General features: G+C 42.2%; 1 protein-coding gene across 2 annotated transcripts in view; it reads right to left on the bottom strand.

Moving 5' to 3' along the window:
* PLCH2 (phospholipase C eta 2) overlaps positions 1 to 12,509 on the bottom strand; it is a 76,235-nt gene that overhangs the window by 25,626 nt on the left and 38,100 nt on the right. For both annotated transcript variants that reach the window (XM_085079969.1, XM_085079970.1), the window contains 4 exons: positions 3,549 to 3,695; positions 2,948 to 3,191; positions 2,295 to 2,424; positions 1,101 to 1,271 (listed from right to left, as the gene is read on the bottom strand). In XM_085079969.1, the coding sequence (XP_084936095.1) occupies positions 1,101 to 1,271; positions 2,295 to 2,424; positions 2,948 to 3,191; positions 3,549 to 3,695 (692 nt within the window). The remainder of the gene's footprint in view (positions 1 to 1,100; positions 1,272 to 2,294; positions 2,425 to 2,947; positions 3,192 to 3,548; positions 3,696 to 12,509) is intronic.

Here is a 12,509-nt window from a genome sequence, read left to right as displayed (position 1 = left end):
GTCATCAGAGTGCAATAAAGTGACCATCAATTTGGCAACAAGGAGTCTTTGCCTGGGAGAAAATGAAACCACCAGCATGTCTGCTAGAAGATCAATGCCTTTTCTGGGGGTAATATAAAACCTAATAAATCAAAGCAAATAGAGAAGAAGAAAACGTCCTCTAACTCTGGGTTTGAACATACATGATACGTTTGCTGGGTTCAAAAGATAAAGCTCTAGAACACCAGATTTTCCTGGAACAGAGTAAAGATGTTTTCCCCGTCCATATTGTATGAGAAAAAGTGGCAAGGGAGAGAAGCCCCACAGGCAGGATTTGGCCATGCCAGTAATTAGCTGAGCTGATTTGTGTCCTCTGGTGAGTGTTCATTCTCCTCTCACCATCTGGAAGATCAATTGGTCAGTGAAATGGAAACACACCCCACTTATCTAAGAAGATAACTGCCAGAGAGGTGGCTTTTTTATTAATTCATTTCATGGGCAATGATTGAAACTCGTGGACATTTATGACTTACAGGCATGAAGCTTCAGAAGAGACCACGAGAAGAAAAGAGCAAAGATAAGTCAATGCATTTGTTCTTGCAGCACTGGAGTTAAAGCACTCAGAGACAATTTCTTAGGTACTACAATGTGTTTCAAAAAATCTCCTGTACATTAATCATCCTCTCAACTGCTCTTTGAAAGATAATCCTCCAGTTTACACACTGAGATGGTGTGACAGAGTAATTCAGTGTTTCATCACGGGCTGTGCACAAGCTCACAAGCAGAGTCAGGAACACCAGCTTTGTTCCCAGCTACTGAATACTGGGAGCAGACAGATGCTGATGGAATCGTTCTAAGAGAACACATGAAGAAAGAAAGCAATTCTAGAGATTGTATTTAGGAGCACAAAAAAGGAGCCTACAGGGAAAAAAAAAAAAAGTAGTGAGAACAAGAAGATTCAAGAAATAGTCCTGCCAGCCTGCAAGATGAAAATCAAGAGACATCTGTCTGTTTTTCACATGCACAGCATCAAAGTCCCCACCTGTTTTAAAAGGGAATTCATCCCCAAAGCCAAGCAGGAAGGCAGAAAGACTGGAATCCTGCTCCTGGCTTAGGCCTACCTTCTGTTCAGTCTCCAGGAAGCGTTTCAGGTCATCTGTGTCCAGGTAGTCCTTGTGGTTGCTGTAGGTGAGCATCAGCAGGTACAGATCGCGCCGTGTCGACATCATCTTGTAGAAGGCACAGAACTCCTCGAAGTCCAGCGTGCCCTGGTTGTCATCTGTGTCAGCCTCCTGCAGCACACAGCAATGAGACAGTCAGGAACACAGCTGCCTGCACCAGTTTTGAATAAACAAACCCCTGCCTTAGAGTAAAATACTGGAATTAAATGCAGGTTGAAGCTGCCTGACGTGGCTGCTAGAACAGGCTGATCTATCAGTCTTGTCACAGGAATGCTCTGCACAGCTTTGCCCTGTGAAACTCTCCAGTGGGTGCATCAGTGCAGGAGCCAAGAAACAACTTCAGAGGTTTTAACTGTTGAACAGAGAACTCTCCTGAAGGATTTCTTCTGTCTATGGCAATGAAACAAAGACAGCATACCCTGCAACAACATGCATGGCAGAATTACCCACCCATATATTCTCCAGACCATTGGAACCCAAGTCATCTTGAAATTAATTTTATATCCAGGATTTGAGAGGATATCTGTTAAACCCATGGCCATAAACTAATAAGATCTGGAAGAATACTAATTTTGTAAGTAAAGAAAAAAATCATCAGGGATTTCACATAAAGGCTTCCTGGTCCCTGCAGGGACTTTGTGATAACAAAAGCTACACATCTCCATTGTTGCTCACAAAACTGGGCCAAGGTCAGCAGAATGAAATGTCAAACAAACAGCTCTTAGCAGTGCAAAAATCTGACAGATACAGAAGTTTGCATGCTGGATATTTTATTAGTACCAGCTATCATAGGATATAGGATACTTTACTAGATAATATTTATTATAGAGAACATAATCACAGGAGGAAATGTGACTGAGTTTCTGATCCAAAAAGTATAGCAAAAGAGCAATCTTGGTGCTGTGTGTCTTCATGTTATGTAACACCAGAAGGTACCTGGTGTATTGCCTTTTTCTGTGCATAACAATTTATCTGTGACGTGTTTCTGGAGCTCTTTTCAATCTACCAAATGGACTGTGTAGTATCTCTCAGTAGAGTGGAAACAAACCAGCTGCTGAAATATTTGCAATCTTTCCTACTGGGTTTCATGTTAAATCCTTGCTTTTTCAGGAAAACAAAATTACCTTTTCTTACCTTAAACATTTGCTTGACTTTCTGTCGGGGTAGGTTCACATTCAGTTTGTGCATGAGCTGGAGCACTTCACTAATACTCAGACTGCCATCCCCATTTTTATCTGCCTCATCAAATGTCTGCTTCAACCACATTGAATAAGAGTTAAGGAATAGCAGGGAATATTGAAGGGTATTACTGAACACCATGGACACAGGGTTTTTTTCATGTTAGGAAACACTGTAAATGAGACTGAGAATGAAAGAAAGTTCTAGACAATATCTAACTCTACTCATGTTAGCTCAGGAACAGCTTCTAGACTTGCTGTGCTCAACATGCCCCACATGCGCTGTGCCCATTTGGCAGCACAAAAGAAAATCTTCTGAGTGAATCTCAGTGTTACATCACCAAATTAAATGGATGGTCTTACACTAGGAGTAAGAGATGAAAATTATACCTGCATGTTATTCCACTCCAGTCATTCATCTCCAAATCTTGCCTAGAACAATCATCTTCAAGGACTCCTCTGTCTCTGGAAACAGGGAATACAATGGGAACTGCTTTGAAGCTTTGAGCCTAGTGCTTACTTGGAGCAAAGCAAATACTGTAAGGAATCCTGAGGTTATCCACAGCTCTCCACTGCTGGGAAACACTCCCAGCAGCACAGGAAGGATATTGGTCTCTGGTCCTTTGGCGTTTGGAGAGGCTGTCCTCGTCACTGATCCCTGCCATCAGGTACTTCAGCCCCGTGATCCAGGTCCGTGCTTCCTCAGCACTGGAGGACACCAGGTCCAGGGACTCCATGTGATCCCCATAGTAGATGCTGAAGCAGCAGTTGGGATCGAAGCTGCCGTCGGCATAGCGCTGGAAGATCTCCGACTGCTTCCCCTCACACACCTCCTGGATGGAGTCGATGGAAACTGAAATGGCAAAAGTGTGCAGATCATTAATGGCTGTGTGCTTGCCCCGGGCTGGGCAGATGCATTCATCCCACAGAGAAATCCCAGACAGGGAGAGCCCAAACCTCACACTGCAAGGCCCCAGTTCACGCAGGTGTTGGCTCCAACTCATTTCCAGCACACTACAGCCCTGCAACCTGCACAGCCAACAGCAGCAACTTCGTAAAATATCCACCATAAAATCATTTACTGCCATTTAAAAGTCAGTTACAACACCTGTCATTGAGCCAGATCCTTCACTCTCCTTTGCTTACAAGAGGGCAAAGCTCCAGGAGGAGTCAGAGGAGAGGTTCTGTGGCTCACTTTTCTGACACTCACTTTTGGCTTTCTCATTCTTCCTCGAGGGTCTCCAGCGAATGCACGACCTATGGTCATCCAAGTAGTAGAAGCGGACGAGCCCCTTGGAGCCACCACGGAGCTTGATCATCTGGGTGCCTGCTTGCATGGAGCTCATGCATCTTTCCACTGAGGAGAGGAATGAAGGGATAGCAGTGAGTCAGACTTTGCTCCCTCTGCAATCACCTTTACGGGAAGAAGACGCATCAAGCAGTTATCAAATGAACAATTCAAGTCAAAGGACAAGGCTGCCTGCAGTGTCTGGTATAAAAGGTCAGGTATTATGATGAAAAAGTCAGAAATATTCTTGGCAACTGTGGACTTACCTGTAAATGGGAACGTTTTATATCCCATATTAATTTATATGATATGTATATATGCTGGAACCACAAGGTATATTCCCTTCTCAAGAACATCTCAAATCTCAGCTCCTACAACATGTAAACCTTGTGCTGGACACAGGATGAAATTTCACCTGCAAACTGGAATCCTTAGCCACCAAGGTCCCACTGCTTCCATGGATTAAGTCACTGACCCTGCAGATTTGCTTCTAGATGCAGCAGCTAGAACCTAACAGATTTTTTAGCTTCCAAAATCCCCCAAACCCACACCTTCCCAGCAGGAGGTCTCTCACCTGTGTGGTACTTTGTTTCTGGGCCTCAGGATGTGTTCCATTCCTGTGGGTTTGGCAGCATCCCAGACAGTGAGCAGTGCCCTTAAAAGCCACGAGTGTTGGGAGAAATTCCCTCCAAGGGTTTGTTCTGCCTCTGCAGGGATCCTGCCCTGTCCTGGGGAGCTGCTGCCAGCCCAGGGCTCTGGCATTGGAAGCCCCTGGGAGCAAGGCTGGGGCCTTTCTTCTGAAATCCAGCTGCTCAACAACTTCAATCCAACTGTGAGCAACTGGCTCTGTCCCAGGAATAAATGCAGACTCACATTTTCTGCCAAGTCTCCCATTTATTTCCCATGATGACAGAGCAGAGCCTGTGACCTGATTTTCCTCTGACTTTCTGCCTGATCTGTTTAAGTAAAATTAAAACTATTACCATGTTCAACATTTTTTTTCAGACCTGGAGATGAGGAGTGAAAATTACTACTGGGACTCTAGACTGAATAATGAAAATGAATGCACTACACATTCTAGTGCATCCTCTTTTATAAATAAATGCAAGAGGTTCTGAGGTCAGCTCTCTTTTATCAATTTTATGCCATAAAGAGTAAAGATGAAAGTGTCCAAATGAAAATACTCATTCCATTTATTCCAAAATGCATCAACACCAACACAGCTCTTTGGGGTGATTCAAGTCTGCCTCTCAGGCAAAAGCAAAAGCAAAAGCAAGGTAAGTAAAAAGAAATGGGAAAAAGCATTGATATCCTGTGCTTTAGAGTTCAGAAAATGTCAATTCATTTACTTCAGAAAAGGTTCAGCAAAATAGATTCATTTGAAAGCAAATTGCTACAGTGAAAGAAAATTTTAATTTAAAGGCATGATTCTGTAGAGTTCATTGTCCATGTTAATAAAATATTCATGGAGAGAAGGTGAGGAATTGAGAACAACATAATCCCTCGTGTAACATTTTACTTCTCAAAGCTGGACCTTCAAGCTTTACTTCTTAGAGGCTTTCAGTCACAGATGCCTTCAGACAAAATCAATATTCAGCAGGTATCAGGCATAAAGGCAAGTGCAGTGCCAGAAACATCACTGGAATCCACTGCAACATCAGATCCAAACTCAGCCCAACCCTCTCCCAGACACTCAATCTTTCCAATATCTGCCTTCATTCCAATTCATAAGAAGATAAATATTTCTCAGATTTAATGAGATAATAATTATGGAAAGGTTGAACTTATTTTAATTTCACAAGGTTTAAAGGGTTTAAAAAAAGAAAAAATGGTCCAAATAGCTAATAATAGAATTTCTCTTAACACTAATCACACACACTTCAAATCACATTAAATTTCCAACTTCCTCTTTGGGAGTTGTAGCAGTAAATAATCTTATCTGAAGAAATTAGAAAAGTAGAAATGGGGAAAATATTGAAGATCACACCTGTTCCAAAGCATCAAAAAATGAAGCACCAAAATAAAAGTACACTTTCTGCAACACACATCTACTTAGCTTTTACATGAAGTAGGAATATATTCTCTGCTGTTAAAATTTTAATAACCATCCTTGGATTACTTTTTCAATGCAGCTGTTTATTTGGTTGCAGGATTTCTCACCCAAAGCTACCCTGAGCACCTCACAGCCTCCCTGCTGCATTTCCAGCCCGACTGGACTGAACTAGGGTGATGTGTGAAATACACTGTGTTTCAGTGTATATTGCCATCTTTTGGGGTTGGTGACACAGGGAAAGGAAAGCACAAGCAATCCCTTCCTGTGTCACAACAGCACTTTTCTGGATCTTCCCAATGCAATGGGAAGGAAAACCCCCAAGGGAATTGGGAGGTTCACTGGGGCAGCCAGGCAAGGACCAGGGGATGGAGCAGGGACACAGTGACACCTGTCCCTGTGTGTGGCACTGACACACACACCTCCCCTGACTGTGGGGCTGAAAGTTGAGAGCACTACAGAGACTGGCAGGAAAGAAAAAAAAAGAAATCCTAGTGGTACTTATATCAAACAGAAAATGGTATGTTTTTTTCTGAAGTCTTTCACAGCATGTAAGTGAAAAGGGCACACTGCTGAGAAGTAGAACTGCTTCTCCTTCCCATTGTTCAGATTCCTTCTCTAAGGATTCGTTTTTATACTTCAAATAAAAATCCTCCAGTCTTGCAATGACTCAGGTTTTTTGAAGAAATGGCTCTTAACTATCTCTTCAATTAAGGCTGAATTACGGCTTTTCTATTTTGCACTTCATTAGTACCTTTTTTTTCAGAATTCAGCGTATGTTCAGCTCTCTTCTGATCTAATGAGTTGCCTCAATTTGCATCTGGATAAAACAGTCGTGGAGAGAAGATAGATCTCTGTACTGCAGCACTGGCAGAGCAGAGCAGGGAATAGAAACGTGGAACACCCAGTTCCACACTGGACTGATGCAGCAAAAAGACTCACAGTTATTTTTCATGCTTCTTAATAACATCTATATTTACTATATACAGTGTTAAAGTAACAATAAATAACAAAACTACACAAACCATAAAACCTACAATTTGTCCTGACACAAGGAGGAGAAAAAGAGACCAATTTCATGCCTATTGTTAGAAAGATGTTCTAGTGTCTGCAAATTAATTATTTATGGTTCAGTAGCATTATTGTCTTTTAGGAGTCTCTGAGTTTGATGTAAATGTGTGAAGGAGTGGGAGTATTTTAGCATGTGGGGATGAAAAGAAGTCAGGAGATTGAGTCATTGAGTATTTTTGTACATGGATCAGCTTTGTCAAAAGATTCAGTCTCAGGGCTCAAGGCAGCCCCAGGCTGTGTCACACCCCTTTGCCCCAGCCAGGCTTAGGAACAGTGAGCAGGGAGCACCAAACCCCTGTTCTGCTGAGTTCTGCCCCATGAGCACATCCTGGAGGGATGCATCCTGATTGTGCTTCACAACAACCACTCTCCTAAATAATACCAGCAGAGCAAACCAGATTCCAGCAGCTTCTTTCTCTCCAGGGCCTCCAGAAGATGTTTGTGAGCCCAGAGAAACCCCTCAGCACACGTGCACCAGAAGGGCAAGTTGTTCCCTTAAAATATCACCAAACCAAAACAGCTTTCCCACACACAAGCAGAGGACTCCCACACTTGTCACACATTCAGCACTGCCAATCCATTGAAGACATAATGATTGCCCCATTTTTTAAGAGTCTCACTGGAAATGGTTTCACAGCTATAAGTGGCTCATCAATACATAAACCAAAGAGCTGACTGGCTCCAACTATTCCTGCCAGGAATATCAGTTGCTTTCTAGACAGGAGGCATAAAAATCTTTTCTAAAATCAATATAGCAATATAATAACATAAAATATGTAAAATATCCAAATACATAATATATCCAGCACACTGTGTTGGGAATTCTGTCCAGCTGAACAGCCCATTTTGCCAATCCTGCCTATGAACTGTGTGTGGTGTTCATGGCTCAGGTACACCAGCCTGACTTGCATCACTACACTGGATCTAATTAAAAAACAGATCACATCCAAACTCATTAATCTTCATTTGTTTCATTTTGCATCCCTCCAGCCTCATGAGCAGGTCCCTCTCACCTTTTAAACCAACCACCTTATTCCTTTCATTACAACCTTCTCCCCCTTGTTGGCTCTCTCTGGCTCAAGCCTCACTGAAGTCCAGGACTCTCTACTATTCTTCTCATTGGCCAAAAAAATCCCAAAGTGTCTTTGGAAAAGAACATTTCTGTATAATTCTGCCAGCATTGGTTGGGACACTGTTTACTGTATATAAGAGATAATGGAAGACTGAACCCATCCTTAAAGCACACAACACCCAATAAGTGAGATGTTAATGGGAGAAGAGATGCTCTTAATCCTGTGGAAATTTGGGGGTTTGATTTGAGGTCAGGCTGTCAGCTCTCCATCCCTCCATCAGCCATCTGCATCCAGGGAAATGCAGAAGCAGAGTAGGATGGTGTTTCTCAACCTCTGCAAAAATTCCCAGTACTTTCTAAGCTATCTATGTGTCCAACTTTCTTGCTGAAAAAAATGTTTGATCGATGAAGCTGACAGACAAATAGGACAAAAAGTGCTCCAAGAGAATGGGTGGCTCTGGTCAAGGGCATTGCAGATTTCCTCACTGGACAGGCAGGAGTCACTCAAGAAGATTGTTATTAAAGGGCTTTTACCAGAACATCTGTTTTCTCTGGCCATCTCTAATTAGGTGTGCTGGATTTATTACCTATTTAAATGAAAGGCTGCTGTGAGCAACCAAAGGAGATCTGGCTTCTCACAGAGCCGGTGAAGCTGGAGAATTTTGTATATCAATATTCAGAAAATAACCTCCCAACAGTTCAGTGACCTACTGTGGATGAAGATAGCAGAGATATTTTTAAATGCTCATTTAAAAAACTCTAAGCAGAAATACTGCATAAAAAATTTATGAGTTAAGAGGTGTACAAATACTGGCAGATAGCAAACCTGTCTTGCTGTGGGTATGGAGAAGAAGATAAAGTCTATGCAACAGAAAATTTCAAAAGGTCTGCAGATGTCAAAATGGACAGCTTTGCTTTAGCTTGTCCTGAAGGCCATAAATAAATCAATCAAGAAATTATAAGTGAGGGTATGTTGAAGACAAAAAAACCTGCACTACCAGCCATGCAATACAACATCAGACCAGGGCTGTCTCCTGTTCTTCCTTTTTTTCTGCTCCCCACACTGCTGCTACACAAAGGTGGCCCTAAATAACATTTCAGCATGAAAGCTTTGAAGATGTTCCCATCTCATTCAATGCAGGGATTCAGCATCTTACCAAAGTGGCCGATTTTCCATCGTGGAGAAGCTACAATGCTGCCACCAACCCAGAAAAAGTCTTCGGCCAGACGGGCCACTGAGAACTTATTTTGAAGCAAGGGAGATCTTGAGATATCCATTTCTGAGCCGAACTGAAAACAAGCACTGATGGTCTTAGGAGGTATCAAGATTCTGCAGTATGCATTTTCCATGTAAAAGCATAAAAATATTATCAGAAAAAGGACAATTTTTTTTTTAATTTCCAAAATCCAGTGGTATTTTTCAGGTTGTTTCAGAACAGTTTCTCAGCAAACTTATGTCTCCTTCACAGTCCAGATTTAGAACATTAAAATCCCAATAAAATCCTTTTTACTCTGATGTACATGGCTGCTTTGGAGGATTGGATGGGCATCAGTTCAGGATTTTAAAGAAGACACATGATGGACCATGAGTTAATTTGGCATGTAGATGAATCCATTTCTGGACAGCAAGGCCTCCTGATGATATTCTTCTCCTCCTGCTGATTCTCTTTTTCCTTTGGTACTTTCCCAACTGCTCAGCATCATCAAGACATTACAGCAATTTACTGGTTTTGGCTCCTCCACCGCTTCCTCCTCCCGACAGCGATTCCCACAAAGAGAAAACTCTTTCCTTTCTCTGATTACCAACAGATCTGCAGGTCCCACTCTTGCCAAGAGCCTCCCTGCTCTTCAAACCCAACCAACAACATCCCCTGCAGTAAATAATGCACAGTGAACAGCACAATCCATTCCTCTCTCTGCCCTCCTGAGCCACCCTTGCCTTTCACCGTGGATCTGCCCAGGTGCATAAGCTCTTCAGTCTCTTTCCAGGGCTGGAAAAAAAAGAACAATCACATTTTCTTCTCATACAGCTCTTCAAAGTATCATTGTACCAATCTTCCTCTTTTCTCCAAAGGTCCTCCTCAGTATTTTAATGGACATTTCTGATAAAGAAAAGAACATTTCTCTCTAGGCAGCAAAAACTAGATACGATGGAAACACAGCAACACATGTTCGCTTCAAATCCTAAATCCATCATACGCACTAATCCTAAAGCCGTGCTCCTGCCCTATCCAGTCAAGGGATTTAGGTGACACGTTACAGCTGAAAAAAAAAGGGTTTTAAAAAAGTGCTGCTTTCTCCTTCTTCTTCTTCTTCTTCTTCTTCTTCTGCTTCTTCTTCTTCTTCTTCTTCTTCTTCTGCTTCTTCTTCTTCTTCTTCTTCTTCTTCTTCTTCTGCTGCTGCTGCTGCTGCTGCTGCTGCTTCTCTCCTCCTTCTTCTTCATCTTCTCCTCATTCTTCTCCTTCTTCCCCAGAATCTTTCCATCCCACAACTTCTTTAGGGATGTCTTTGTAGGCTGACACACCCAGAGAAGATCTTCCTTAGGGCCCAGCCAGGCAGCTCCTGTGCACAGAACTGCTGTAACAGAACCAGGAGCACTAAGGGGGCTCCAAAACTGACAGATAAAAGCAGGTAAGGATTAATTTTTAAAAAGCATTAAGTCTCTACCTTGTTCCACTTGAAATGCACCCATTAAACTCCAAACACAGAAATGTGTCATTTAGGTTATCACAACCACTTATGCTACATTAAGTTTTAAGTACAATAGACAATCTCTCTTGCCATCTGTGATCTGTACAAGGAGCCTCATATGCTTTCACCCTGATGAGCTAAACACAAATTGCCCGTTTAAAAACACATTCATTAAGTGCTTCCTACTCTTCCTTTCACAGTTTGAAAAAAGCTTTGGAGTAGTTAATTCTGGAGATGATTCACTCTCAATTACAAGTTGTTTATTTCACCACCTATGCCCAGAGTTCTTATACTGGGCTTGACTCAGAGTTTAACCACAGATTAATTCCAAACTAGAACCAAACTGGGTCTGCACCACGGGTGGCAGTGATGCTGTGTACATTCTCATCACTATTTATTCAAACACTTCAACCACAGCCTCCCATCCTCCCAGGGCATCTTTCAAGAGCAATTTAGTGAGATGACTGCAAACTGTCATCAGGGGAAGAGCAACTCCTGTAAAATGCTTAGAAGGATATATGCATCCCACAGAAAACTGCTGCTCTGAAGGGAAGAACAAAGGAGGGTCTAAAAATCCTAATCCTTTCTTCAGGTGAAGCCTTGGCCAGGATGAGATCTGGGTCCTGTGAGCTTCCTTGCCTGCTCTGTCACCTGCTTCTTGGAATTTCTTAAATAAATCCACAAACCTCTTTCTTACACAAAGAACCTACACTATAGAAATAACATCTGAAATGGCAAGAATGACACTGTTGTACCTCACAGGGAAGGAGAGTTAACTAAACTTTGAGGCTCTCAATTATAAGGAGACAGAGTTAAGGCAAACCTCTCCCTAAACCAAAAGTATTGCAGCTCTGTAGCTCCTTTTTCCCCTCTTGCAGTCCTAATCAGGATTCCTTGCAGTTTTCCAGGCTGTACCTGCAACAAAATCAGTGGCTGGCACAGAATGCTAAAGGTACTCCCTGCAAAATTCAAATACCAGTTCTGCCAGGACATCCTAGAGTCTGCATTAACCATTTATGTGTTATCAAGCTGGGGACAAGGGGAAGGGAGGAGAAGAGTGAAATGTAACTCCCATTGCAGCATTGCTCAAGATATTGGTTTCACAGTTCAGAATTAGAATTCTGCATAAGCAGGGTTTCAAATGTGGATTTGGTTTTATCTGAGTACAGAGAAATGCCAGTGATTTATAGCACTGGAAAAAAACTATTACAATATTCAAGTTAAAGTTAGATTTTTTAATCCTAAGGGCATCCAGAGAAGGTTAATTTAAATCCTTTTAGTTGACATTATCAATCCATCCCTTCAGGCCTCCTAAGAAAATGATGATGGAAACAGAGAAAAATAAAATCTTTCAGAAGGCTTCTCTATTATGCTGGATAAGTGTGGAAAAACAACAGGGAATAATGAAGGGTTAAACTGGACACAATCCCTCTCCCAACTCTTAAGCACACTGAGCTGAGGACTTAGGATCTAAGCCTACTGAAATGGCTTTCTATTCTTGCCTCACTTGACATCCTCAGAAAAATCTTGCTCACCTGACACAACACGGAGATTAAAGACTTCTTTCCACAGCACTTCAGGAACTTATTATTGTCTGAGTGTAACAAAGCCTTTTCATGCCACAAAATAGATTTAAAAACCAACAATGTCTGAGCCCCCAGGCTGGCCTGTGGCTTAGCTAAAAATGGAACTCAGAACGCTTCAACAATGCTGGAATGTCAAAGTCTTGCAGAGGAAGAAATTCACTTCAAGAGTGCCAGAGGAGCCAAACTCCATCCCACAGAAAGAACATCTTGAGGAAGACACAGGAGCACAACACACATATGGTTTGGAAGATGGAGAAAAGGGAACAGGATGGAGAACCTCCTGAGACAAATGGGTTTATCATTAATGCAATCCATAAGGGTGGAGGGATTTGCTCCACTGCTGAGGGCTGGGAAAAGTGTGAACAGTTATGTAATACATAGGGAAACAGCTGCAGCCTTCAAAGTAGGAAATC

Source organism: Lichenostomus cassidix, chromosome 21 (genome assembly GCF_008360975.1).
Source record: "Lichenostomus cassidix isolate B80296 chromosome 21, HeHo_3.0, whole genome shotgun sequence".
In the NCBI taxonomy this organism is placed as follows: Eukaryota; Metazoa; Chordata; class Aves; order Passeriformes; family Meliphagidae; genus Lichenostomus; species Lichenostomus cassidix.
The sequence above is the reverse complement of the archived record's forward strand: the minus strand, read 5'-3'. Positions and strand labels throughout refer to the sequence as shown.